A 27,987-nucleotide genomic window follows, 5' to 3' on the forward strand; every position below is an offset into this window, starting at 1 on the left:
GCAGAGTTTAATGGAAACCTGCTGCATCTTATTTAAAAGTAGAGTTGTAGTTAACAGAATATGCAAAACGCTGCTTACCTGCCTGATAATGTAGTTAAATGTAGTTAAAGTGACTGGTGTCCTGTCCTCGTACTCCTCTGTACATCTGTCCCAGTGTCAGCAAATACTGAGCTCCCACCTCAAAATGAAGTTATTTTGGAAAATACCTTGGGGGATGCTGCTCCATTGGATCAGCCAATCACAAAGCAGGGATGATGTGTAGAGGTTGAGGTCCTCCCTCTGGGCCCCTGTACATCCATTACACATTTCAAACTATTATTTAAAAAATGATTCGTACAGTAAATATACATATAATCCACTGAATGGTATAGAAGTGTCAATGTGATTCTGTGGAAACACTGAAGTTGGGAAGGTTTAGGCGAAAGGACGTGCAGGGGCAAGTCATCATTATCCGTTCACTCTGATTGGCACTGATGCAACAAACTGATGGTGCCTGACGGAAAATCGGCAGTAAACAACTGATGCAAGAAAATCAGTTCTGATTCAATTCAGTGTAACGAGGTGTAATGTGTTACAAGATGCTGAGGTGATTGGAGGTGTGATGACTGTCAGTGGGTCTGTGCAGAGCATCGCACGTCATAGATACAACAGGACTTTAATAGTGTTTGCTATGACTTGTGCAAGTACCATTGGAGGATTTGTTGTTGGTCTGTTAATCTGTGCACAAGTGTTTTTTTTTCTTCTTAACTCACCAGCTGATAGGCCATGTCCTATTGTGAAGGCACTGTGTCCAGCATTGTCTTCATCGTCATCGTCTTTGCTGTCTTCGTTGTCATCATTGTTGTCGTAGTTAGCAATTTCTTCAAACTTCTTCTCTGACAAAATTACTAGTTGGTTTCATTTAAAATTTTACATGCAGCTTCCTTGGGACAATGTCTACCAAATTTGCTCACAGTTTTCAGAAATTTAGATATTTGAATTTTTGACAATTTTTTTGAAATATTAGAAATTTGCCTTTACTCGTAATGGGCCATATTTTGATGAGCTATAAAATGGAAATGATTAGAGATATGAATATAGTTCCTATTGAGCACTGACAGGAAGTCATATATACATTTTCACTTGGCTTCATGACTTCTGACCTTGCGTGACCTTGAAGGGTCGAACTAAATATGTACAAGTGCTCAGTTCAGTTCCATATAAAGACTGAGGATCGTGGAAGATGACTCTTCTTGAATGGTGTGATTGCTATGGATGTCATGTTGTGTTTAATTTTTATAGATCAGCCGTCATTAATTAATAACCAATAAGGAAGATCATTATTTGACCATTTACTGTGTGTTTGATGGGTTCGCTGTGTGTCTCAGGCTGTTTGAACAGCTTGACAGCCCACCTGCTTGTTTACCATTGTGTGTTTGTCTCCACACTTGTTTGTATTAGCGTCAGCTTCCCAGTAGATGTAAGCTGTATCTTCCTCCTGTAAGGGAGGATCCTCACAGGTTTGTAAAATTCCACATTAGTGCAGAAACACATTCAGCTGCTGCCACAGCCATACACAGGCTGTTTTAGTCTGCACAGATTTATTTCAGAGAAAACTGAAGTTTACGTTGCTCAGTAAAAACTGTACTGATCAAACAGTGAACTAAAGATGATTCATCCCCACTGCCATCAGATGGTACATCACCTTAGCAAATAGACTAAACTACTTACTATTATGACTGCTCTGTAAATACTACATAATCCCAGTTCCAAAAAAAAGTTGACATTGTGTCAAATGTAAATAAAAACAGAATGCAGTGATTTCAAAATCTCATAAAACCATATTTTATTCACAATACAAATAAAAAAGTACCATTTTAAGAAAAAGAGAGGTAGCAACCCACCTAAAGAAAAAAAAATAAGACAAAGAAAGCACCTGGATAAATGTTTTTCAACTAATGAGGTCAATTGGTTAGAGATCAATAATGTGACTGAGTATGAAAAGAGCATTGGCACAGTCTCTCAGAAATAAAGATGGGCAGAGGTTCACTAGTTGGCGAAATGCTGTGTCTACAAATTGGAACAATTTCCGATTAATGTTCCTCAATGTAAAATGTGAAAACTTTAACATAACAACTTTAACATAATGTAAAAATTCTGTAACTGTGTAGAATCTCTGTGAGCTACAGGCAATGCTAAAAATGGGCATTGGATGCCAATGATCTTCAAGTCCATAGTTCTGTAATGGAAATCACTGCAGGGCTCAGGAACATTTCCAGATATTATCTGTGGTGGTTCACTGTGCCATTTATAAGTTAAGACTAAAACACTACCATGTAAAGAACAAGTCATATGTGAAGTGATCCAGAAATGCTGTTGTCTTCTCTGGGCCGTTACCCATATAAAATGATTGTGGAAAAGTGCAAAGCTACTTTGTGGTCAGACAAATAGAGATTTGCAGATAATTTTTGGAATCTATAGAAACCACATCCTATAGACCAGGGGTCAGCATCCCTGGTCCTAGAGAGCCACTATCCTGCATGTTTTAGATGTATCCCTCTTCCAGCACACCTGATGGTCGTTATCAGTTTTCTGGAGAGCTTGATGATAGGCTTCTCATTTGAATCAGGTGTGTTGGAAGAGGGATACGTCTAAAACATGCAGGATTGTGGCTCTCTAGGACCAGGGTTGCTGACCTCTGCTATAGACTAAAGAGAAAAGAGACCATCTTTTTTTTTTTTTTTAACCAACATTATTGAACAGTTTGTAAAGTGTGAAAAAAAATCTAAAGAGACCATAGCGAAAATAGACCATCTGGCCTGTTTTCAGCACTCAGTTCTAAACCTGCATTTCTAATTGTATGGGGCTGCATTAGTGCTTATGGAATGAACTGCGTGCACATCTAGAGAGACAGTATTGTTTTAGAGCAACATATGCTCTATCTAGAACATGTCTTTTCAGGGACGGCCTTATATATTCCAGCAAGTGGTGGAAGAAAGAGTCTGGGTGGTTAAATAGACTACCTGTAGTCCAGACCTTTCACCAATTGAACACATTTGGTGTATTTTGAAATTAAATATACTCACCCTGATGCATTCATCACTTTGGAACAGGATCAGTCTGGACTCATCAAACCACGTGACCTTTTTCATTGAAACACAGTCCAATCTTTATGCTCTCTATCAAACTGGTGGATATTTAAGAAATGAGAAGCTCCTCACTGCATCAGTTAAGGTGAAAGAACTTGTTGCAGCTGAAACATACTGATCACTGCAGAAAATATCAAATGGAAGGATCTGAACTATTTGCTAAGTTAAATCTAGGTGCAGACTTTTTTCTTTTGGAGGCTGTTGTTACACATAATTCACCAAAAATCTCCTTACTGGAAATGAGTCAGATTAGTTACATTTGCAGCTAAAAGTTCCCCATCAAATCAGAGTAATGATGTCCACAAATAAATCAGACTGTGCATCAATAAAATTACTGAATTACCTCAATTAATGCAGCTCTTTAGTGATGCCCTCCTCTGGTTTTGAAATAAAATCAAAAGTCCAAAACAAGACTAAGAATAAAATCTGAAATGATCGATCTCAAGTATGATTTTACGACAAATTTACTACAACATATGTTGAGTCACATGGGACTTGAACTAAGTAAGGATACTGACATGGACAGATAACCCTGCAGACGGTCAAAGATGTCAAACCGAATAAAAATGGTAACCACCTATGTTTAGCCAAAGGTTTGTAACTTAAAACGCACATTCCACAACCTTTGACAGGAAGTTCCAACTGAATCCATCCATTATCAATGCACTAACTGTCCTTCAGCAATTACAAAATTATATCTATCATTTTGACAGTGTGGATCTAATCACACTGAAGCCAGGGGGGCAAACAGATTAGATCAGTTTATCTTCAGTATCCGGGGGCATTTCTTTAACTTGCAACAAGAGAACAAAACAAAAATGACCAAACTGTCCAGTAAATTTAATACTCTGAGTTTCAACTAAACAAACTTTCACAACCCTATTGCTTGACAAATGAGAAATTGTGTAAATGCAAAATGTTGAAGCCAAAAAAGATGTAAATACGACAGTAAATGTAGTGGTACGCAAAAATGTTGAGATCCTGATTAAAAATACCTTAAATATACTTTAGGTGAAACCCCCTCAAGTAAGAACAAAGAAACATACATGAACCTTTCAAAGTTGTCTTTATGAAAAATGCTGAAAATATAAAGAATTTCAATGACAAAGACAGTCCAAAAAGAGTGTTTGGTCATATTTATTATTTTACATTTTATCTGAACCTCATGACTCGAGAAATCAGAAAGAAAAGAGTTTCACTCACAAATAAAGTGGTTTAAGCAGCAAGACACATACAATCAAATAAGTGGGAAAGAGACACCAAGAGTTTAGAACTATGTTAACATGCAGACATGTCATCAGTACCGTACACTTCCATTACAACAAGCTACTGTCTTCGTCCCTACTGCAACCCACTAACTACATACTTCTCATTGTAAACTTGAGGATGATTAACTGTTTTTACATTATCATCTAAAACCATCCATATCCAGGCAGATCCTGGTAAGGAAAAAAAAAGATGCTTCTATGGAAAAAGTTTTTTGTTTAGTTTTTTTTTTTTTTTTTCTTCTGTGCTTAATGTTAAATCTCAAAAGGAAACGTCTTCAAAGTAAAAAATATTTTGAGCTAAAAATAGAGAAAAAAACAAACTGAGTAAATGTCACTATTGTGAAGACAGTGGATATGGCAACAAAGAGCCAAAGTGAAGACTTATGTTTTGTTTCTGACATAAAATCAGAAGATCTGCCAACCACAGAGCTCACACTCAGACACATTCACCGTCTAACGGGTTTATCCTCCTCCACTCTCTGCTACATGCAAATTTCCACTCTTCTCTCATCTGCCTCCACCTCTACATCTCATTGGCTTATAGGTTGTCCTCCTGCATCTTATTCCAATCTTTAAAAAGAAAAAATGTCAAAAGAGCTTAAACATGCTGTAATATAAGAACAGTTGTGTGTGTTTGTGTTTGAAAGTAAACACTACAAATCATAATCCCAATGTCAAGTAAACATATTATGCATCACTGGTTTGCATTAAAAGAGGAAATACTGAAGACATGGGAAATGTCTATCCCATTAAGGTTTAGATCAAAAGTACCAAACCTAAAAAAAATAAAATAAGCATTGATAGGTCACAGCAAGCAGATACAGCTGATGATTTGTTTTCTTATTCCCCTGTGAAGACATATGGCATTTTATTCCAACAGAAACCATTCTTCTACTTTGTGCAATACTTGTTAGGTTCCCAATTTCAGATTTAATAATCCTCTACTGCTTTTGCAGTCAAGCATCAGTGGTTAAAAAAAAAAAAAAAGCATTCTTTTGGGAGTAGGAGTGGAAATCTGGCAGATGCTGTAATCCTGCAAGAAATGGAGTGATGTGATCTCTAGAGACTGTTTTTTCTTTATATTGTTCCAGTCTTGTTTGTGAGGCAGGAGCACTGGGGGTTTTGGGAGAAAACAAGACAGCAATACATCCTAGATTCTCTGTCCAGTCACGTAACATGGGCTCCTTAAGTGTTTACTCGTAGGTAGTGCATGGTTCGGTTCTGGTGAGTAGTTGTCACATGGTGCAGTCGAGGGAGTGTCATGGCTAAAGGTGCGTCACTGCCGCACATGATCATTTAGGTAAACAACAACTAGGATCAGTTCGGTTCAGTCTTTTTTGCTCCAAAGCAGTGCAGATGTCAGGATTACATCTTTAGCTCCTTGTGCTCGTTTCCTAGCTTAAAGATACTCATGTAAAGGTGTCGTGTGGAGGCTTCAGATGAAAGTTGAATCCATGGTGCTTGTGTCTTGTGCACTGCGGGCACGAGCTTCAAAAAGTTGTTTGATCAAAGCCGACTTTTCTTGCTCCAGCTGGGTGATCCGCTCACTCTTCTCCGTCACCTCCTGGATAGAAACAAGGCAAACACACGCAGTGAGTCAGCTATAAAGTGAATGAGAACAGAGCTCACAGTTTGGATTTGTCTGTGTTTGCAGTGTAAAAGCTTTGTTCAACCTGTGTGAGGAGTCGATTCTGGTCCTTCAGTCTCTGGATGGCCTGTGGAGGAGCTGGAGGCGGAGGCTGAGAGCTGCTGGACAGTGCTGCTGTCTGAGAGCCACCGGAAGGAAAGGGCTGAGGGGAAACAAGAACCACATTGTTAAAGGTCATATACACTGCGAGTGTGACGTGATAGTTCACAGGTTAATATTACTGACTTTTCCAATATGAACTGTAGGAGCTGTGTCTTTGTGTTCCATCTCTTTGCGATCAAAGAACTAATTCTTGCATATTGCCTTCAAAATTTCTCTAAGGATGAAGAGGGTGAGCAGTTATTTGAGCAATTTGTAACAAAAAGTGTCCAGCAGCATTATCAGTGTCAGGGGCACTGACAGAGACCTGCAGCCACCCTGTAATAGAACTTCTATGTTTTGAGAAATCAATTCACATTTAATCAAATAACTCCATGAACCAAAATATTGTAAACGTTTTTTGTGAGGGGACATACAGTTTGGAAATAACAGGGTTTTCCCAAGGTTTGTGGATATCTTGGATGCCGCGATGCCTTTTTACAACAAAAAGAGTACATTTGTTTTATAATTATGGACATATACAGTTCAAGTATATAGAAAATAAATATGCTCATTGGTGAAGACAACGTACAATTCCACTCTTTCCATTAACATTTAAAGCTGATTTCCATTTCAAAACACACTCTCTTTATTCAGTTGTCTGTTTTTCCCCTACTGAGTAGGAGAGAAATCCCAAACAAATTATTCTGTTTCTTCAGCTTTGCTTGCTGCACCTGAGACTTACATGGTATGGAAAACTCTGAAACATCTCTAACACTTGATGCAAGACACCAGCTAATGTTGAAAGTATCTTTATGCAAAGGCAACACTCACCATCCCATTACAGGTAATAAGGTCATTGAGGCAGCGGTTGACTTCTTGCAGTTTAGGAATTAAAACATTCATGCGACTCTGACTTGCTTCTGTGAATAAATCCTAACAGATGGAAACAAAGACAAAAAAAAATATGTATGTCAAGAATGTAGCGAAAAGACTTCAAATCTGCTAATTCTTTACGTCACGTTAATATGATTATACATGCTGTTACAGTGGATTATAGGAAACATACTTTATCAGTTTTACAGTTTTTTTATGTCTTTTGTATTCAGAGTAGGAGAGGAGGGATGATGACACATTTTGTTAAATATTTATGTTTGAGGCATCAAACCGCTATCAAACAAAACAAAACTGCCATTACTTCAGTTAAAAATATCCTACTTTTCCCAGAATACCTTTATTTGTTGATGATCTAGACTTGACCTAAAACAAATGCACTCATTCAAATATCCAACTCCTTTCAGTAGCTGTTACAACATTCACAGTCACTTTTTGTACTGACTGCGACATGGGAGCTCTGGCCGACTTGTCGCTGTCTCTCAGTGACGTTGTGGATTTGGCTCTGGTACCAGTCTCTAGCTCGCTCCACCACCTCCAGGCCTGCCAGCAGGGAGTCCTTCTCTTGCTCTAGCTCCTTCATTTGCTTCAGCTGCGTGACATGAAAGTTAAAAGGACAGTGTAAGAAAATGAAATAGGGGGAAAAAGAACAGAAATGTCTGAGAACATTTCAGTACAGGTTCACATAAAGTCTGTATCAGGGTTTTCCCTAGGTTTTTCAGGGGTTTTAATACAGTGATTGCACAAAGAGGTCATGGGATATGGGGTCCTTCCTGGAGAAAACTTGCTTTAATTAGATGAAAAACTACGCATTTTTTCCCCTCATTTTTTCACTTGACAAGACTTAGACATAAAACTTACAGACACTGCAGATGGGTTTAGGGTTCTTTTGCAAGAAAGTTTTACATTTTTCAATAAAACATATATATTATTTAATAACATACATTTTAGACCCCTCTTATTACCATGATTATCATAACAGATTTGAAATATGGTCACCTCTGGTTGACTCACAGCCAACATGTTGACAACCAAAGCGCAAATTCCTGTCTTCAAAATGGTAGTTCAAGATCCAGTCACAGTTGCTTTATCTATTTTTTTTATTATACAGTCTATGATTTTAACACAACAGATAATGAACTATTATTGCCTATAACTCTTTGCAGGTAAAGCAATTAAATGTTGGTAGTCTTATTGAGAACCAATACATTGTCACAACATCTACTACTGTAATAGTTGAGCACACTGATATTTTCTTACCGTTCTAATTAATGTTGAGGCTGTCATGATGATTGGATTTTTGTGCCAATTCACTGTTACAAAACTATTTGTGACAATAACAATGACTAAAAAATTAACTGTCCATTTACAGTTACAAACTGAGTCTGCATAAATGTGATTTATTTGCCAATAAAGATCTTTGCAACTTATAAAATGCTTATAATTATTCTTCAATGCACAGAAGCATACACACAAAAACAAACATAAACATAAAAAAGAAAATGAATCAGCAAAGTTTGTGAAAACAAAATTTGTATGACTGCCAAAAAATGTTGCCACAACTATACATACAGGACAGATAATGAAGAAGAATCGGCAGTAAACACTGAAACATAGAAATAAAAATTACATTTCTGTTTGCCTTTTAGGCTCAGAAACAAAATCTTGCACAGGGCAGATACAAGACCAAAACAGTAATTTAAAAGCCTTTGACTGAAACATACAAAGAAGTAATTGATGATGACAGGTACCAACAAAAGAGAAACACAGAGATGAAGAACATGCCGAAATGTGTCATTCAAAGAGCATCGAATCAAATCAATATTGAAAAAAGTGATGAAAAATTACATTTTAGTGTTTATACAACTCCATGCAGATTACACAACTATACAAAATAACTGTGACAGGCCTAATTCACACACACATCTTCATTTATACACTTCCCTTGACATCAGTGAGAAAACTTTCAGGTTACAGCCAAGATTAAATGCAATGACTGATTTGGGGCTGCTAGCAGTCAGCATGGTGGACAGACTCCCATCTTTTCACAAGGGCATCTGCAGCAAATTCTTTTGTGCCGCTGGAGACAATGGCGCCGAACCAATTGTGCCAGACTCTCTCTCTCATTCACTCCCAACTACAACAATGTTTAGAGGAGCCATCAGTCCGGTGTCATGGTAACCGCACAGCAACCTAAGAATGGGGTAAACAGCACTTCAACTACGGCCACCGCAGTGTGTATGTGTGTGAAAGAAAGAGGCAGAGATGTGTGACAGAGTGTGTGTGTGTGTGTGTGTGTGTGTGTGTGTGTGTGTGTGTGTGTGTGTGTGTGTGCACGCATTGGGTTGTGCTGACCAGGCTGTCCATGCAGCACACTGCCAGAGACCAGGCCTCACTGCTGGCATTCAGCCACCTGGTGTGTCATCTTTCTGTCCCCTCACCCCTTCATCCCTGTGTGCATCACTACATTCATTCCATCACTGCTCATCAGTGCTGTTTAAAACACTTTTAGGTCCACACATCTAGATACTCTACTCTGAACGTTCTGAAACATTCTGTTTAGAATGAGGCATGACCCAGTGTCAGTCATGGGGAGGAAAACCCACATTTTAAAAGAATAGGAGTAAAGAGGAGTACACACAAAGAAGGGAAAAGAAATGACAGGAAGGTTATAGAAATTCTGCTGTGTGTATGTTTGAGTGTATGAGTCCTTTTATCAATGTCCCAGCTGGCTGAATAAGCAAGCATGAATACACACAACGCACATACAATAAGTCACACAAGCTGCTCATCTGACACAAAGACGTGCAACATAACGGCCTTTCAAAGTTCATCCACAAAGCACTGACAAACAAACAGCCAGTCAGAGGCTGATCCAAAAGAAACAACAACTACCAGTTATTCCCATCAGTCTGTGGATATTTTTTCCAGCATTCATTTAATTTCATATATTTGAAATGAATATTCATTTATGTGATGCGTTTATCCACATAAAATGAATCAGCAATTAAACTCTTCTTGCAATGGATTGAGACAAATAATCTTGTTCCAGAACCAGGCAGATAATGTGATGATCTTTAAAATCTGTTGTTTGGCCAATGAACTCCCCAAAACCTCAAGTTAAAGCAAAAAAAAAAAACAAAAAAAACCCAACATCTAAGAACTGGAACCATGCAGTTTATTTTTAACAAGTAACTCTAGACATTAATATTCATGACAACTGACCTTTTGCACTTTCCAGACTCTAAAGTAGAGCTTCAATGATTAATCTATTAATCAATAAATTGTCAAATACTAAACTAATTGCTAACCCTTTTGACTGATTAATGGCTTTGAATCATTTCTTACAGATTCTTACTGAATAGCTTGCGGGTTCTTTCCATTCCCAGTACTGTAAAAAGAATATCTACGGCTTCTGGACCTAATGGAAACGAGTAAAAAATTATCACTACTGTGTGCTAACTTTATAGACCAAAAAAACAATTCATTGAGAAAATAACCATCATATTATTTGGCAGTGAAACTCTAGTGCTACTCTGAAGTTGTCCAATATCACAGCAGCTAAAAATGAGCCATAAAGTACTCCTCAACAAACACAGACATGATAGAGGCTTTATCAGAATAAATCCTTGGGAGACAACTTGATGCAAACAACTCTACAAAACTATAAAGTTATCTCCTGCCTTGTCCTACTCACCCAGAGGAAAAACTGCAGGGCCTTGCTGCTGTAGAGACTATTGCTGAGGGGGATGAAGACAGTGGTGTAAGCAGCCCACACAGCCGTCCAGGCCGGGCTGGGCTGCCTGAGCGAGTCCTCTACCTCTACCAGGCCCCTGGGCCCAACCCGGCCCACTACCATCAGGGCAGCGGCAGGCCAAGTTGGCCTAGGTGGGAGGGACAGATGGCAGGGGGGGGAGGAGGAGGAGGAAGAGGAGGAGGAGGAGGAGGAGAGGGGCAGGGAGGGAGGGAGGGAGAAGGAGGGGAGTTGGTCAGTCAGCCTCTCCAGACTCAGAGGCCGACAGAAAGAGACAGAGACGGCGACACAGACGGGGAGAAAAAGGGAGAGGAGGCAACGCTAGAGAGGAATGAGGAATGGTGAGGCAGGGGGAGAGATGAAGAGTCAGGGAAGGCAGGAGCAACAGAGCTAAGGGTGGGAGGGGCACAATGTGGGGAGAGGCGGGGGGCACAGAGGTGGGAGGGGTATGCAGCACCCAATGGAATGTGAAATTGGGAAAACCCAGTGACACCTTACATTACAGAGTTTCCAGACATTTTCATGTTTTCTTTTATGTACGGTAAATTAAATATTTATAAACATGTTTTAAAAGAAGGTATGATATCCACACAAACCCAGCCCACTACAAGTGAAATTGTATACAATAACTATGGCAATGTCTTAACCCATAAAGACCCAAACATCCACCTGCGACTAAAATCCTCTACAGATCTTAATAGTTTAATACCTATTGATCCACTAATCCTACCAATAGATGTAAATAATTGGTGTAAAATGCAGTTTATTGTCTATTTGTGGTCATCAGATATGACCATTTGGATGTTCAGAGGCTCTGTTGTGTACATGGAAACACCATCATCTTCTACAACATTGATTCACCAGTAAAACCCATGGAGTTTGATAAATGACAGTGGTTGTAGACACCAGTTTTATGTTTATGTGTATATTTTGTTTTTAATTCTTTTTCTTGATTTGACTAATTAATCTTTTAATTTGCTCTCTAATGAACAGCGACTCATACATGATCAGTACATTAAATAAAAGAAAATACCTGATTTTCACTGAAAAATGCAAAATGCAGAGGATAGTATTATAATAAACGGTGATAAATCACTTGGGAAAAACAAAAAGAAAAACATTTGGCAGTTGTGAATAAAATAGTTGTGGGTCTTTAAGGGTTAAATATACTCAACATACTGAGTACAAACAGCCACAGAACTTTTTGCAGCTGCTGACATCAGATTCACTTTTTTGTCAGTCTCCCACAGCTCATAACCTCTCACAGACACATTCATATAAAATGGACGGAGTATCAGTGTATTTAACAAACAGCACTTCATCATGGGTTTTGTAGCGTTAATGTTGGCAGGCTAGCAAGTTTATTTAAAGTTTAGAGCTTGGATTTTTACCAATAAAAGTATTTTGTTGATCAATATTAACGTGTAGGTCTTTATGCAATGTGACGTCATGAGAAAGTTCGGAAAGAGTAAAACCTCTGTATACACTGCAATTTTAATCTGTTTCATTTGAAAGATTACAAAACTTAGTAATGTCTTTGTTGGGGGGGGGGGGGGGGGGGGGGTCGCAGTGATCCAACATCACACAGTAAAGGAGGTTCACAGACAGCCCTTACCTGGACTTGCAAGCAAAGACAATCTATATCAAATTTCTGACTGTCAAAAATTTTGCGTGACTGCTGCAACTACCTTCACCTGCTTACCAACCTATAGAAATGCACCATGAATGCTCCCTTAGATCAATGCAACAGGTGTGCTTATGTAGCTAAAATTACCAAGTTCATGCATTCTTTGTAAAATTGTCGCCCAAGCTTGCCATTTTTTGTGTTCAGATGGATATCACTCTTTTAAGAGTGTGATCTTAGCTTAGCCTCTATGTTTACAACTAAAGCAGCACATAAAGTGACATACACTGGGGCCCCAGCTTGAGATTCAGTAAACTTATCTATCTTATCTTAATAAAATGAGTTTATATATATATTCTACTTCTATATAGTAGAATACTTCATCACAAACATGGCTTGGTACTGTTTGTGGTTGCTTGTTTGATGACAGTTCAAATATTACAACTAGTATCAAGGACAGCTCACTATTTACCTGTTATCTTTTATTTCCTAACATCTTTTATATCGGAGTTGTTGGCTATCTTTCATTTCTATTTCATTTATGATACATCTGTCATTCACGATTACATGTAAATAATTTGTTTTTGCAGTGTGTTCTTATAATGTTGATTTTCTTGTTCCAGTGGCACTGTCAATGGGTGGGATGTATTAGGCAGCAAGCAAACATTTCTAAGATCATTTAAATGATGAGCTCAGAAGAACTGTAAAGAATGCAAAATGTCAAAGAAAATAACCTAATGAAGCTTATCCAGAATTTAGCAAGGGGCATTTAATACACATCCCAGTTTTTGACTCATACTAATAGTACACTAAACAGTTGTGTTTCACATTGCTGAATTGACCTAGCTGTGTCACATGAACATCTTGTTTTGTTTACCTTTTTCATACTTTTTTTGTACCTTCGCCCTGGTGTAGTACTCACTGTACTTTTTCCTTCATTGGAGAAAATGATTCTGGGAAGAATGGACTGGCTGCGTTTTACTGATGTCACATTATACAATCGCGAAAACATAAACCATTACTTCAGGACATATTTCATCAGTGAGCTCATCTGTTTTGTATTTATTCTTGCTAATATCTAGATATAGCACTGATATCAGCTCAGAAGTCTAAGAAAATACACTGTTTTTAATCAAATAGTGTAACAGCGAATATTCAGGAGGGAGGATCCCACAGCCCCCAACCAGCCCCAAAAGACAACTCTGTCCACCTGATTTACGATTTCAGCTATACACGTCTTCACCACAGGAAGTCAAAATTCACATGACTCTGTGAATGTGAACATGCACTCCGCTGAGAGAAAACACAGAGTTCAAAAGGCTCCCATACTCCCAAGTACTGTACATAGAGTTAATAGTAATGGAGTGGAAAGAGGAGAGGGTCCAAGGAGGCCCGATTACTGTACCCAAAATGATGGTGGGCTGTGAGTTTGGACAGAAGTAAACCTCAAGTTTCCATACTCCAGTCTTGTGACTGCATATCTGGAAGAATGTAAACAAAACTACAGAGACATGTTTCTCACTGAAACATGAGGAAGGTTACATTAAGATGTTTTGTAGAGTAGTGTTGTAGCCAAGACCTCATAAATCAAGACTAGTCAAAGACAAAGACCAGAGTGTACTGAGACCAAAAAAGGCCGTGACTTTGAGGGGTCATGTCTACAGGGTGTTTTCACAACTGAAAATTCACACCAAGATCCAAACCAAATTTCATCTTCTTGTTACACTAAGCCCATTGACATGCATACTAATACACCAATCATTATCCGATTTCTGGAGTTATCAGACTATTAGTGATCATGTAAACAGTATTATCTGATCTGTTTTATCAGACAACAGTAGTAATCTGATTATGAGAAATCAGATTAACACAACTGGATTTCTCCCTTTTACTCTGATAGTTTCCTGCATGTATACAGGTTAATCTGATTTATTTCATCCTTTACATCTGCATGTGTAAAAACAACTAAAACTGTAGAAAATGACGTAGTGACGTAGTCAAATGTGAGCAGAAGACAATAACAGGAAGTTTGATTCTACCACCACTATGTACGTATGTGCGTACTCCAAAAGAAATCCATTCATTCATTCATTCATTATCTGAACCCGCTTTATCCTCACTAGGGTCACGGGGGTCGCTTGGAGTCTATCCCAGCTACATGGGGGCAAAGGTGGGGTACACCCTGGACATTTCGCCAGTTCATCGCAGGGCTGACATATAGAGACAAACAACCACTCTCACATTCATACCTGTGGGCAATTTAGATTAACCAATTAACCTATCAGTGCATGTCTTTGGATTGTGGGAGGAAGCTGGAGTACCCGGAGAAAACCCACGCAGACACAGGGAGAACATACAAACTCCACACAGAAAGGTCCCACCCCCGTCGACTGGTGTTGGAATCGAACCCAGGACCTTCTTGCTATGAGGCACGAGTACTAACCACTGCACCACCAATCCAATCCAATAATGGACTAAAGCATCCAAGACAGGGTTTTTGATTATTGCATTTCTAAAGTGCATATAACCACGTCAGATCTAACTATTACAGTTACCGGATTACTCCCAGTTATTGGATTTTTAGGCAAGGCTAGGCAGGTTTATTTATATAGCACATTTCATGTACAAGACAATTCAAATTCCTTTACATAAAACATTAAAAGCATTACAGCATGGAAGCAATAAAAAGTATAGGCATGAGAAAAACAAACAAACAAAAAACCCAAAATAAAACAAAATTAGATAAATAGATAAAACAGATAAGCAGATAAAACAGATAAAAACTTTTAGCTTAAAAAGAACAGTGCACATCTGAACTGATGAATAAAAACTCTATTCAAATGCAGCTGAGAACAGGTGGGTCTTTAACCTGGATTTAAATAAACTTAGTGTTTCAGCTGATCTGAGGTTTTCTGGAAGTTTGTTCCAGACATGTGGAGCATAGAAGCTGAACACAGCTTTTCCGTGTCTGGTTCTGACTCTGGGAACTGACAAAAGACCGGATCCAGATGACCTGAGGGATCTGATGGGTTCATACTAAGTCAGGAGTTCACTGATGTATTTAGGTCCTAAACCATTCAGAGCTTTATAGACCAGCAACAGAACTTTAAAGTCTATCCTCTGATGGACAGGCAGCCAGTGTAAGGACCTCAGAGTTGGACTAATGTGGTCCACTTTTCTGGTCTTAGTGAGGACTCTAGCAGCAGAGTTCTGAATGAGCTGTAGTTGTCTAATAGATTTTGAGATAGATTGTCTAATAATTTTTTAGGTAGATCTGTAATGACACTGTTACAATAATCAAGCTGACTGAATATGAATGCATGGACTAGTTTTTCCAGGTCCTGCTGAAACATTAGATCTTTTATCCTTGAGATGTTCTTAAGGTGATAGTAGGCTGATTTTGTGACTGCCATGATGTGTTTAACAAAATTTAGGACTGAGTCCATTACTACACTCAGATTTCTGGCCTGGTTGGTGGTTTTTAGGTGTATAGACTGAAGCTCTGTGGTGACCTGCAGTCATTTCTCTTTGGCTCCAAAGACAATTACCTCAGTTTTGTTTTTGTTCAGCTGAAGAAAGTTGTGGCACATCCAGTCATTAATCTCCTCAATGCATTTACCGAGACCCTGTACAAGGCCTTGGTCTCCAGATGACATTGTGATATAGATCTGTGTGTCATCTGCATGACTATAGTAACTAATATTGTTGTTGTTTATAACTTGCGCCAGTGGAAGCATGTAGATGTTAAACAGAAGAGGCTCCAGGATGGAGCCTTGGAGAACCCCACATGTAATTCTTGTCTGCTCAGATGTAAAGTTACCTAATGACACAAAGTACTTCCTGTTCTCTAAGTATGTCTTAAACCAGTTTAGTACAGGGCCAGACAGACCCACCCAGTTCTCCAGTCGTTTAAGTAATATAATGTGGTCGACTGTATCAAACACAGCACTGAGGTGGTCATGGTCATGTAAACAGACTCACTGTCTACAACTGATCCACTGAGTTTGGCTTTCACATTTCAACTGGAAGAACAGAGTAATGCATCTTCCCGTCATCATCCATTTGTCCCTTGTCTCTGTTATAGACAGTTGTGTGATATAGTTCAACAGAGTGGTCATTAAAAACAACCATGGGTTCACCTGGAAGTGGCAAGAGTACAACACCATGCTGAGGGATGACCAAGACACACGTATGTTGCCATCTTGTATAGTTAATATTCATAAAACCTCCATTGATGAGGAGTTAATCCAGTCAGTGCTGAGATGAGACGAAGACCCTCACAAAGAGATCAGTCTCAAGACATAAAGCCATGTCAAGTACTTCAACACTGTTGCAGAGACTGATAGTGTGTGTGTGTACATGTGTACAATTCAGGATCTGACATACAAACTACAGACACTGTGACTCATCTTCACCTTCAAATGGACCTTCAAAAGGCGTATGGGGTTCAAACTGAGTTTTGATGTGTTTGTGTGTGTTCATGTGCACCAACCATGCCATAATCCACTCCATTGGATATGGTGTGCCGCCTTTGCTCTTCTCGACTCCGCCCGTGTCGTCTGGAGTTGCCGGTAAATCCTGTTGCAGATTCACTCATTGATCTGGGTAAACCTGATTTCACAACGCCTACACACACAGAAAAAAGAAGATTTATCCAGTCAGTTTCAACACAACTCTGGAATGCACACAGGAATTAATGCAGTTTTATGGGTTGCTGCCACTGAGTGCAATTTAGAACCATACGGTAAAATCAACAGAGACTTTAGTCATTTAAAAAGTCTTTCTAATCAATGATACAATTGCCAAACTCAGAGTGAGGACAGAAATGCAAATCATATGAATGAATTAAACTGTCTTGTAAAGGAATATGTAATGCTATGCAGTCTAGTCTAAGATTCTAGCAAATAAAAAGCCCAAAAGCCCCTATGAAGCAAGGTTATTATCGTTAATGAAAACTAATGAAATGATGAAAACTAGAATTGAAAAAAAAATTTTGTTAACTGAAATAAATAAAAACTATAATCAAAAGAAAAAAACGATAACTGAAACTGTATTGTGTGCTTACAAAACTAAAAAAATTAGGGATAAAATTCCCCTTGTTTTTGTCTTTGTCAATGTTGGATTGATATGAAAGCAATTTACTTTGCTCTAGCAATTTTAGTTAGCAGCACCATACAGTACTTCACGGTCTGTCACTTCTTGTCACTTGTCGTTTAGAGTCATCCTCTCATCCCCACTCTACCGCCAAAATGGAGACTAAAGTTGGGAGAAAACAGAATCCTGTATGGGATTTATGTGAATACAGCAGTGAAGAAGATAAAAGATATGACAAAACTAAAATTAATACTAAAACTAAACTAAAATTAAGCATTTAGAAAAAAACTAAAACTAATAAAAACTAGCAAACCTACTCTAAAAACAAATTAAAACTAACTGAATTACAGGAAAAAAAAGTCAAAACTAAATAAAACTAAGCTATAATGAAAAATCCAACCTTAACCTTGCTATGAACATCTCCAGGACAACCCTGTATCATGGTAACATTAGAGATGTAAAGCATAAAGACTGATGGTACCTTAACTTTATAGAAATTGTAATTGTAATTCAAATATTTTGTTTGCGTATAAGGATAAATGATGTGGGCACACAAGTTCTCACATATGCTAAGAAAGACAAGTAACTGAGGTTAAGAAACATTTTTTTAATGTAAGTATAAACCTTTGACTTTCTTGGAAAAGCTGTGAAATCATTTAGAGCCAGATCCCCTACATGAGTCCAAATGTAATGGCATTTCTAAATTCATCATTTTATTTAGTTTTTGTGTAATCTAATTGTGTGTGTTGCTTTCCCAACTTTGTTCAGCTTGTTGGGAAAATGTCTGCATGACTGTAGAGAAACAGACAGAATATGAGGGTACCAGTGTACACCACTAGAGGGAACTGTACTCCGCAAATGTGTCTGACATCAACAAGGCATGAGGGTTTTCATTACACTGTGCAGTTAATAAACAATATAACCAAGTGATAAGAAAACATTCATTTATTTCATGAGCTATGTTTTCCCTGTTCGTGGAAAGACAGTGTCTTGGAGAGAATGGGAATAATCTCAAACATCTGTCCTGGTCTAGGGCCCATTATGCAAAAGCTTAAAGCAGCATAGTTAAGGTCTTTCATTTCGTTTAGAAGGAACAGGAGGATTTTCCCTTATTTTTCATGGGACTACAGGTTCTGTTGAGGTTCTAGCATTTCCTCTAGCATTTCTGTGACCAAACCAATTAGGAAAGCCTTACAAAAATACAAAAATCTTCAAAACAAAACAGCAAACCTTGCTGAAGCTTACTTGTGACCTCTTGTAATCAACAGCTCTTCTGATGCTCTCCACATTTCTTTTTACCCAAATCTGGCCTAAACAATGGTAGGACATACACTATAATAGTGTTTTATGAATAGTGTGCAACTGTCACTATTAAAAAACAAAAGTAAGTAATAACCACTTTAGTAAACTGTTTAGGTTTTCCAAGATGAGATGAGGTCACCCTTGATTTATTGTGACAAAAAAAAAGAGGCAGAGGATTATGCTTCAAGAGTTTGAACACTTTGTAGGACTAAAGACTTTCAACCTTCAGTAGAAAAATGTGGGAAAAAGCACTGACAATGTCACAACTACAGACAGCAGCTATTTTCTGTGGTGTTAGGGTTAGTATATGGTACAGGTATTCAGTCACACTGACAGCATGATGTCCAGGGGTTGGGGACGATTTCACTCTTCTTGTGATTGAGTGTGAGCCCTGGCCTGTCTGTTGTAATCTGGAATAATCCAGGAGAGTTTGGCTTCATCTGACAGATTACAGGACTGACACTGCTGCTCTGCATGTCTATTTACAATACATGGCCAAAAGTATGTGGACACTCAACCATTACAGTCATATGGGGTAGTATGAAAAATGCTTCAACAGCCTCTGGTTTTGTAAGCCTCACAGTCTGTAAACATCACCTAAATATAACTCAAATTTCAGTGAGGTGGATGAACTGTAAGGATATTATGCAGATAAAAAGAGATTATCATCTCACCTCTATCACTACCGGAAAAAAAATTGTTTAAATTAAAAAAGTTTAAGAGTTTACAATCAGTGGCACTATGCAATGTGCAAGAACAAAAAAGCAAGCACTTGCAAGGGTGTCAGTGTGCAAAATCTTTTAAAACAAAGATATACACTCAATCGAAACACACTGTCAAACTGCAATTGTAAAATCACAACAGGCTGCAATTTAAAGGTCCTCTGTGTGTCTCGTGATGCTGTGGATTGAGTGGCACTCATCAGAGAAGTACAGTGGGAAACAGGCAAAATCAAAGTTTTCATATCAGTTTTTTTTTTTTTTTTTAAATACTAATTCAAGTTTGAATGTTTTGATGAAAAACAAATAGGTACATATTTGACAATAATACCTAATCTGTGCATTTTCAGACTCAAATCATAAATTTCAATACTGTCCACAATATTGCAATATGGCTTTTTCAGCAATTTATGCAGCCCTATTAAATAATAAATAAAATTTACATTTTGAATGACTAAACCAGAGCACCACTGGTTGGTAATGACTGGAACAGCATATTCACCATAAACATACAAATAAACAGGTTGTATTCGGAATTTTTGTTGAGTATGACAGGTCTGCAGAGGAAGCACTCATCTCAATTTAAAGCATTTTTCACATAAATTAAAAAACAAAAAGTCCCTAATTGAATTAAATTATGTATTGCCCAGCTCTGGGACTAAGAAGTAATATATAATCATCTTCTTCAACATCATCATCTTGATAGGAATATGCAATATAGATACATCACCAAAAATAGAGAGTTGTGGTCCAAAACAAAGTCCACCTTTTCAATATTTGTGTTTGTCCTTAAACCTGTTGGTATCCTATCATTATGTTGACAGTAGGGCTGTGCAATTAATCGAAATTCAATTACGATTTCGATTATTACACGCAACGATTACAAAAATTATGTAATCGAGAAAAAACGATTATTAATTTTGAGTTGTTTTAATTCACGCGCACGCAAGCTCCCATGAGCTGCTCTACCCCGCCCCCCTCTAAGCTACTGCTGCCTGCTAGCCGGCAGGTCCACCCCAAGAGGAAAGTTGTACCTAGCGGTCTGGACAAATGGCAGGAGAATCACAGCAGAAGTGCTTGGTAAACAAAAAAGGCAAGTCCAATTCAATTGTATGGAATCGCTTTGGGTTTGATGAAGAAGACGAAGAGCAAAAACACATCACGTGCAAAAAGTGTTTCGTAGTTGTGTCCGCACCGACCGCTAACACAAACCTTTTTAACCATCTAAAGTTTAACCACCGCCACCTTTATCATAATCATATGAAAAACTAAAACGCATAAAAACAACTTCGTCCGCAATGCAGTCTTCAGTCTCCGAATCTCTTTATGCTGTAACTCCCATATTAACCTAACCCTAACCCGTATAACCTTAACGTACGTATTCTTGATGGCTGATGTAAACAGAAGGCCTGAACTGAAACCTTACGGCACGCCACTGAATTTATTATGTTTCATACTACATTGAACATACTTGAATTTATAATTTGCACTTTACGTGAGTTTTTTTTTTATTGCTACAGTTCTATGGCAAGTCTATAGCAGTTTAATTACAGTGCACTATTTATTTACAAAAGGAAACATACTTGAATTTACAGTATACTTATTTGCATTCAAAGATTTTTTTGTTTCATACAAAAGTGAACATACTTTGTTTTAGTGGTTAAAAGCTTCATTTATGTTTAAAGAGTATATTTTGCATTGCTTTGCAAGAAAAAAATAAACAACTTTAAGGTTAAAAAAAATAATCGTTTTTAATAATCGTGATTTCAATTATTGCTAAAATAATCGTGATTTTTTTTTTTTCCTATAATCGAGCAGCCCTAGTTGACAGTAGCAGTATTTCCCCTTCCAACCAGAAAAGTGGATTTTCTTTACCAGATCTTTAACAGAGAAGTCCTAATTCAGACAAGAAAAGCACTTGGAGAGCGCAGACCTCCGCCAAGGCAGATCAGTGCCCCCCCTGATCACCACCAAAATGTAATAATTTCTTCCTTGTGCCAGTATCAACATTTCCTGAAAATTTCATGAAAATCCATCCATAACTTTTTGAGTTATCTTGCTAACAAACAAACACACACGCACACAAAGCAAAGCGATCACAATACCTTCTGGCGGAGGTAAATATCCTAACAGAATATGCTGTTTATATGAGGCGGCCATGGCTCAGATGGTATAGCTGGTTGTCCAATAACCGAAGGGTTGGCGGTTCGAATCCCACTCTGTCCCAGTCATGTTGTGTCCTTGGGCAAGACACTTCACCCTCCAGCGCTACTACTCACACTGGTGTATGAATGTTCAGAGGGGCCATAACCGTAGATTGAACACAAATACAGTTCGCCACCAGAGTGTGAGTGAATGCATAATGGATCCACTGTACGGGCTTTGAGTATGTGTATACAATATATAAATCTAATCCATTATTATTATATGATACTTTCAAAGTATTGTCATATTCCTTATCACAGTTGAATAGTATAATGTACTGACTGTAATTGATTTTCTTCCTTTTATGGAGCCCTATTTAAAACAACACTGCATGTTACAGAATCAATACTTTGTGTAATTGAAACTAAGGGCCTAGATCAAACTATCAACAAAACTAAATGAAGTACACAAAAGCAAATGGACCGGTGTCTATATAAAGGTCATCACATCATCCCACCATCATCTTACATACTTGCAAGCTCTATACTATAATCTATCTAAGCACTGCCACTGTCCTGAGAGTCAGTGATGTTCTCAGAGAGGGCCCAGAGGGCTCGACAAAGAGAGAGAGTGTCACACTTACAACTCCAGACAGGCCTGGCTGCAAAAAGATCAGGCAAATTCGGACAGACTCCAGTCATTTGTGTGTGTGTGTGTGTGTGTGTGTGTGTGTGTGTGTGTGTATGAGAAAGCAAGAAAGGGAGAGAAATTGCCAGCATGTGAGATAACTCTTGGATGACTGTGGGTCTATGTGAGAGCCTGTATTAACCATATAATAGGGCAAAATGAGAGTTTGTCAGCTTCCATTCAGCAAAACAGGGCTGATGTGAACATACATCCATCACCCACTCCAAGGCACACCCTCAAGTGGATAAATCTCTGGAGGAATTTCTGACATGACCTCTGACATGACCCTGAGTTAACAACAGCAATTATTCAAACAAGTACCCAATCAAGAAGGGCATGTCTAATCTGTGATATAACACTGATACCTGAGCAGTATGTTGTAAACAGCCAACAGACCATGCTGACCCCACAGACTCAGGCAAACACTCACTCTGAAGTCTGAAAAAGGCAATCTTTAACTGGATGACAGCTCTGAACATGCAAACACTCTGCAGGCACTGTGCGCTTGTCTGTGCATGGATGAGTGCATCCAATTAAATTGGAATATGAGCTCCATTGTGCAAAGATATGTATATGGACATATCAGCTCAGTTATGCATGCAAAAATTGAATGGTTTGCTCATGGGAATATAGTACAGTGTATTCTGTTTGGTTCTCTGCCAGGAATTCAAGAGTGCACCGGGCGCTTCATTTTTATGCCGATGATACAGTCATCCACTGTTCATCCTGTTCAATACTTTCATTCCTGAAGCCTAGCATAATGTTGTTCAGTCCCAGGTACCTTCAGTTCATTTTCAATGCAGACAAATCCACATTCATGCTGTTTTCAAATTGCAAAGTGTTGACATAATTTTTTTTCCTACCACTACAAAGAAGTGTTTTTGCAAACATTTTTGCTATCAACTAGGCTATCTTTACAATGAATCACAGTTCTGATCACTCCTCTAGTATTATTTTTGAGATTCTTTATGTCATGGCTAATAAAAGTTTGAGACATTACTTCAGGACATCATACTGACCCCATCGATAGTCATGTTTCCATAAAATATCAAGTGAGTTTGAAGCAAAACTGAAAATGCAAATTAGGCACATTTCTATCAACAGCTTTGAAACAAACAAACTGGGATGCATCAGTTGACAGAAGGTGGTGAAAAGGACAACTTGGACAAAGTTTTATGATGTACGGATGTTAGTCAAATATTACATGAAAATGTGCAGTTTTCATTCAAAACCCAGCAAACATGCAAACCCCTTCACTCTTGTGTACACCATTGTTGTCTGTGTGGTTTTTATAAACAAATTTCTCCCTGAGCTGGTTTCATCATCTTAACATGTAAAAGGTTGAATCAGTATGGACAAAAATGTCAAATTATTCTACCAAAAGTGTGTTACAACACAATATCAGCCAAAAAAAGGTTTATAAATACGCTGCCCTTCTTTATGGAATCATGTCCAGAAACACCTGATGTTATGAGCAGGTTACTATGGGGGGATTTAACCCGTAAAGACCCAAACATCCATCATCTACCAAAATCATTCACTGATCTAAACCGTTTAATCTCTGTTGATCCATTAATCCATGTAAATAATTGGTGTAAATGCAGTTTGTCGTCTTTTCATGGTCATCAGATATGGTCCATTTGGACATTCAGAGGCTCTGTAGTTACCGTAGAAACACTGTCATCTTCTACAACATTGATTCATCAGTAAAACCCATGAAGTTTCATAAAAGACAGTGGATGGAGACACTCTGTTTATGCTCAGTTAATGACAGATTTTGCTGAAAAAGTAACTTTTTCTTCAGTTCCCTCTATCTTTGGTATAGCAGGCTAATCCTCAACTTTACTCTGAGCTTTTATGAACATCTACATGATTAGTAAATTAAATGTAGAAAAATACCTGATTTTCACTGGAAAAAAAACCCAAAAAAACCCCCACAAAAATACAGAAGATAATATTACAATAAATGATGATAAATCACTTAAAGACGGTTAAATATAGAAGAAAATTAATTCGAGAACTGCCACAAATGTCACACTGGGTCCTTACAGGTTAAGTAAATCTTAAAAGACTAGGAATGAAATTATTTGAAAAACATACCTATTTAGTCCATCTATTCATGTCTAGTAGTAACTACTAAACCCAGTAGTAATACTGTATATTGAGTCTTTATTTTGTAATGTGTGAAAGTTGTACAGGGGTTGGACAAAATAATGGAAACACCTTAAAAAATCAACAAAATATAATTTAATATGGTGTAGGTCCGCCTTTTGCAGCAATTACAGCCTCAATTCTCCGAGGTATTGATTCATACAACTTGTGAATTGTTTCCAAAGGAATTTTAAGCCATTCTTCAGTTTGAATACCCTCCAACTCTTTTAGAGACGATGGCGGTGGAAATTGACGTCTTACTTGAATCTCTAAAACTGACCATAAATGCTCAATAATGTTGAGATCTGGGGACTGTGCCGGCCATACGAGATGCTCAACTTCATTAGAATGTTCCTCATGCCATTCTTTAACAATTCTAGCTGTATGGATTGGGGCATTATCATCTTGAGGTGAAGGTGTTTCCATTATTTTGTCCAACCCCTGTATGTTTGTGCAGGTTGCATTTAATGCTGATTTACATTGCCCTCTTGGGGATGTCACTCATGAGAAATAGTGTTTAATCTGAAAGAGACTTCAGCCTTGTAAAATTTAAGAAATTCTTCATGTACATGAACATATGGGAAGCACTGAAAGGACAATAGTGATTATTTAGACAAATAACTGCTGTGATGAAAGATTAATTTAACAACATTTGCTTGCAACTTCTCAGATATAGGGACATATTAAAGTGCAATATTTTTGGTCTTCAGTACAGCTGTGCAATGCTATAAAAAATGTACATCATCTCATATAACGTTTTGTTAACATCATGGACTCAAAATGACACTCCACTTTACAGGAAATGACATTTAAGCGTTTTTTTGAGGTGTTTCACGTGGATACAGGCAGGATATTTGCATAAAGACAACACAATCTAACATGGATGTGAGTGGTTCTGAACATGAATTGTTCAATGAAGTTCCAAACAAAAGGAAATAATAAACATGATGTTATGTCAATAGGGTTTTTTTGGACCACTTCTTAACTGGAAAGTAGAATATCCATTGCCATGATATAATAACACATATAGCCGGAAACAAGACTTTGTCATGTCAAACAGTTCTAGTCTTTGGCATATGCTGTAATCTACATTTTTCATTGTGTCTAGAAATTTAACAAAACAGAAATAACCAACAGATGACAACAACTCTTGCATTCCTAACAAAACAAAACAAAAATCTTAAAGGAATGTGGAAGTAGTGAGTCAGATTGTACTCAGCATACTGGTGTTTGGCTGTAACATGCAGGGTTTATCTCATTACTATAAACATACGTTAGTTCATGAACCTGGTGAACCGCCCCCACCCCCTGACATACCGGCATAGACATGTACGGACACATTTTACTCAACTCTGAGGAAATTGACAACAGGTAGTGACTTACTCGGCCCTGAAAGCTGAGGGGACTCCAGAGCCAGTGACTCAATGGACCGGACTCGGCTCTGCTGCGCCTGGGCCGGTTTGGTGAGGTGGCCTTGGTCGGTCCGGTAACACCCGCCCTCCGGAGCAACTGGAATCCGTTCCAGACTCCGCCCGGACCTCTCGAAGCCCGCGTTGTACCTCGCAGGTCCACAAGCGGGGTAAGCACCGTGCCCCTCCTCCGGCCTGGTCCGGCACTGCAGAGAGGACGCCCGGTGCTGCTGGGTGTTGGTGACATTGCTCGGACCCAGCGGTCGGACCTTGTTCTCAGCCCGGGTCCCGACCCCGCAGCTGGCCACCGTGGCGGCGGCTTTTTGGGTCTGTTTCGAAATCTGCTGCGGGTGCACGGCTGCCTGAACCTTGAAGTGGTTACTGTTCTCCGGGTTGAGCATGGAGTACCGCAGCCCCGCAACGAACCGCTCAAAGGTGAGGCAGCCATGCGGCGGGGCGACCCTCCGGAGGCAGCCCAGCACCCCGCCGGGCAGGTCCCGGGTGTCTGCGCCTTGCCAGCGGCTCTCGATCTCGGAAATGTGGACGTATCCCCGTCCGCCGTCATCCAAAATGTCAAACAGAGTCCTCAGGCTGTGGAGGAAGGCTTTGGGCAGGCCATCTGTTGAATATTCCGCATCTTTGGGCTGTATTTGAGCAGTTTTAAAGCCGTCCATTTTTCCATGAAACACGTCTTTTCTTGCTCCAACTCTGCTGTAAATCTCCACCGTCCCGTTCAGTTTGCAGCCTTGGTCAGTCGCTATCAAAGCCATGAAGGTACCGAGGACTTCCGATGGCCAATCAATGAGAACACGCAAAGCAAGCTGAAAACTTTACATAAACCCCCCACGGAGCATACAGAGCAGTTTAACCGAATGCTCTGGTACTTAATAGGAAAAAAAACCTACTCTAGTTATATTATTAATGTTAACTGTGACGTTACATTTTATTGTAGTAAAGGTAGACCCTACCTCTTCACTCAAAGTCTGCCCTGTGTGTGTTTCATACTTTCCTTTTTCTGCTCAGCACCGCCCTTCAAACCGCCGTGCTCGAGCGTCCCGGGACCTGCCATTGGACGCGGTGTGCACGAGCTGAGCGCTCATTGGTCCAGGTCTGAGGTAGGCTCCAGTTTGAGTTGTGCTTTTGTTACTACTAGCCTAATGCTGAGACGTTATTCATAAAGACTGGATATGATCTCCTCCACATAATCAGAGCGAGCTGTTTAAACTATCACTTTACAGCCCTCACACATATACCACTCAGGACAGATGGCCCGAGGTCCCGCTCCACAAGACATGATCAATATCAGCTCCAGACATAGTTCAAGACTCAAAGAAATACTCTCTTCTGAATGATAATTTGTCTGGTTATAGGATTTTTCTACATTAAAAGCTGTTAAAAAAAAAAAAAAAGACATCTCTTCCCACTGAAAAATTCAGACAAGATTTGTTTTCAACTTTTTAATAAGTTCCTTTACTAAAGATTGCTTTAAATTCCCCCAACAATCAATAACTGTAAAAGATATATAACAGAACACAATGGCTCATAAATATTTGTGATCTGGCAAGCACCTGATACAGTTGTTTTTTTATAGAACGTTTTTGAATATGTATAGGTATACTCTAAAATATTTAGTTTAATATATATATGTGTGTGTGTGTGTGTGTGTGTGTGCAATAATAATAATAATAAATATTATTATTATTATCATTATTATTATTATTATTATTATTATTGTACTGTATTATACAGCACTTATTCATGTAACATATTACAGTAATTAAGAAAGAAAGAAAGAAAGAAAGAAAGGGGGAAAAAAATAAATATATATACATATATATATATATATATATATATATATATATATATATATATATATATGTGTGTGTGTGTGTGTGTGTGTGTGTGTGTGTGTGTGTGTGTGTGTGTCCTTTTACCTGGAACCAGGAATAAAAGACTGATTGGTTGACTGATTGATTTTTTTCTCTCTGCAAACATTTTTACATGTTTACAACACAGAGAAACAATAATCCCCCAAACTAGACAGACCAAACATGAAATAAAAGGGGATAAAAAGGCCTTCTTGTTA

The 27,987-nt window shown here is 38.5% G+C and overlaps 1 protein-coding gene across 1 annotated transcript; it reads right to left on the reverse strand.

The window, feature by feature from the left end:
- Positions 1-4,247: 4,247 nt before the first annotated feature.
- Positions 4,248-26,897, reverse strand: sapcd2 (suppressor APC domain containing 2). The gene is made up of 6 exons (XM_030150232.1): positions 25,876-26,897; positions 16,887-17,020; positions 7,462-7,608; positions 6,957-7,058; positions 6,070-6,186; positions 4,248-5,960 (listed from the first exon to the last, which is right to left on the reverse strand). Exons 1-6 carry the CDS (start codon positions 26,669-26,671, stop codon positions 5,832-5,834), a joined length of 1,425 nt encoding a protein of 474 aa, XP_030006092.1. The 5' UTR covers positions 26,672-26,897; the 3' UTR covers positions 4,248-5,831.
- Positions 26,898-27,987: the final 1,090 nt, after the last annotated feature.

Source organism: Sphaeramia orbicularis, chromosome 12 (genome assembly GCF_902148855.1).
Source record: "Sphaeramia orbicularis chromosome 12, fSphaOr1.1, whole genome shotgun sequence".
Taxonomy (NCBI): Eukaryota; Metazoa; Chordata; class Actinopteri; order Kurtiformes; family Apogonidae; genus Sphaeramia; species Sphaeramia orbicularis.

Bases quoted from the DNA above. Each gene is read 5' to 3' on its own strand.
- sapcd2 (XM_030150232.1), bottom strand. From the start codon at position 26,671: ATGGCTTTGATAGCGACTGACCAAGGCTGCAAACTGAACGGGACGGTG. The intron at 17,021-25,875 runs GTAAGTCACTAC...CTGTGTGTGTAG, and splicing joins CCCTCAGCTTTCAGGGCCGA to GCGTTGTGAAATCAGGTTTA. The intron at 5,961-6,069 runs GTTGAACAAAGC...GTTTCTATCCAG, and splicing joins AGAATCGACTCCTCACACAG to GAGGTGACGGAGAAGAGTGA.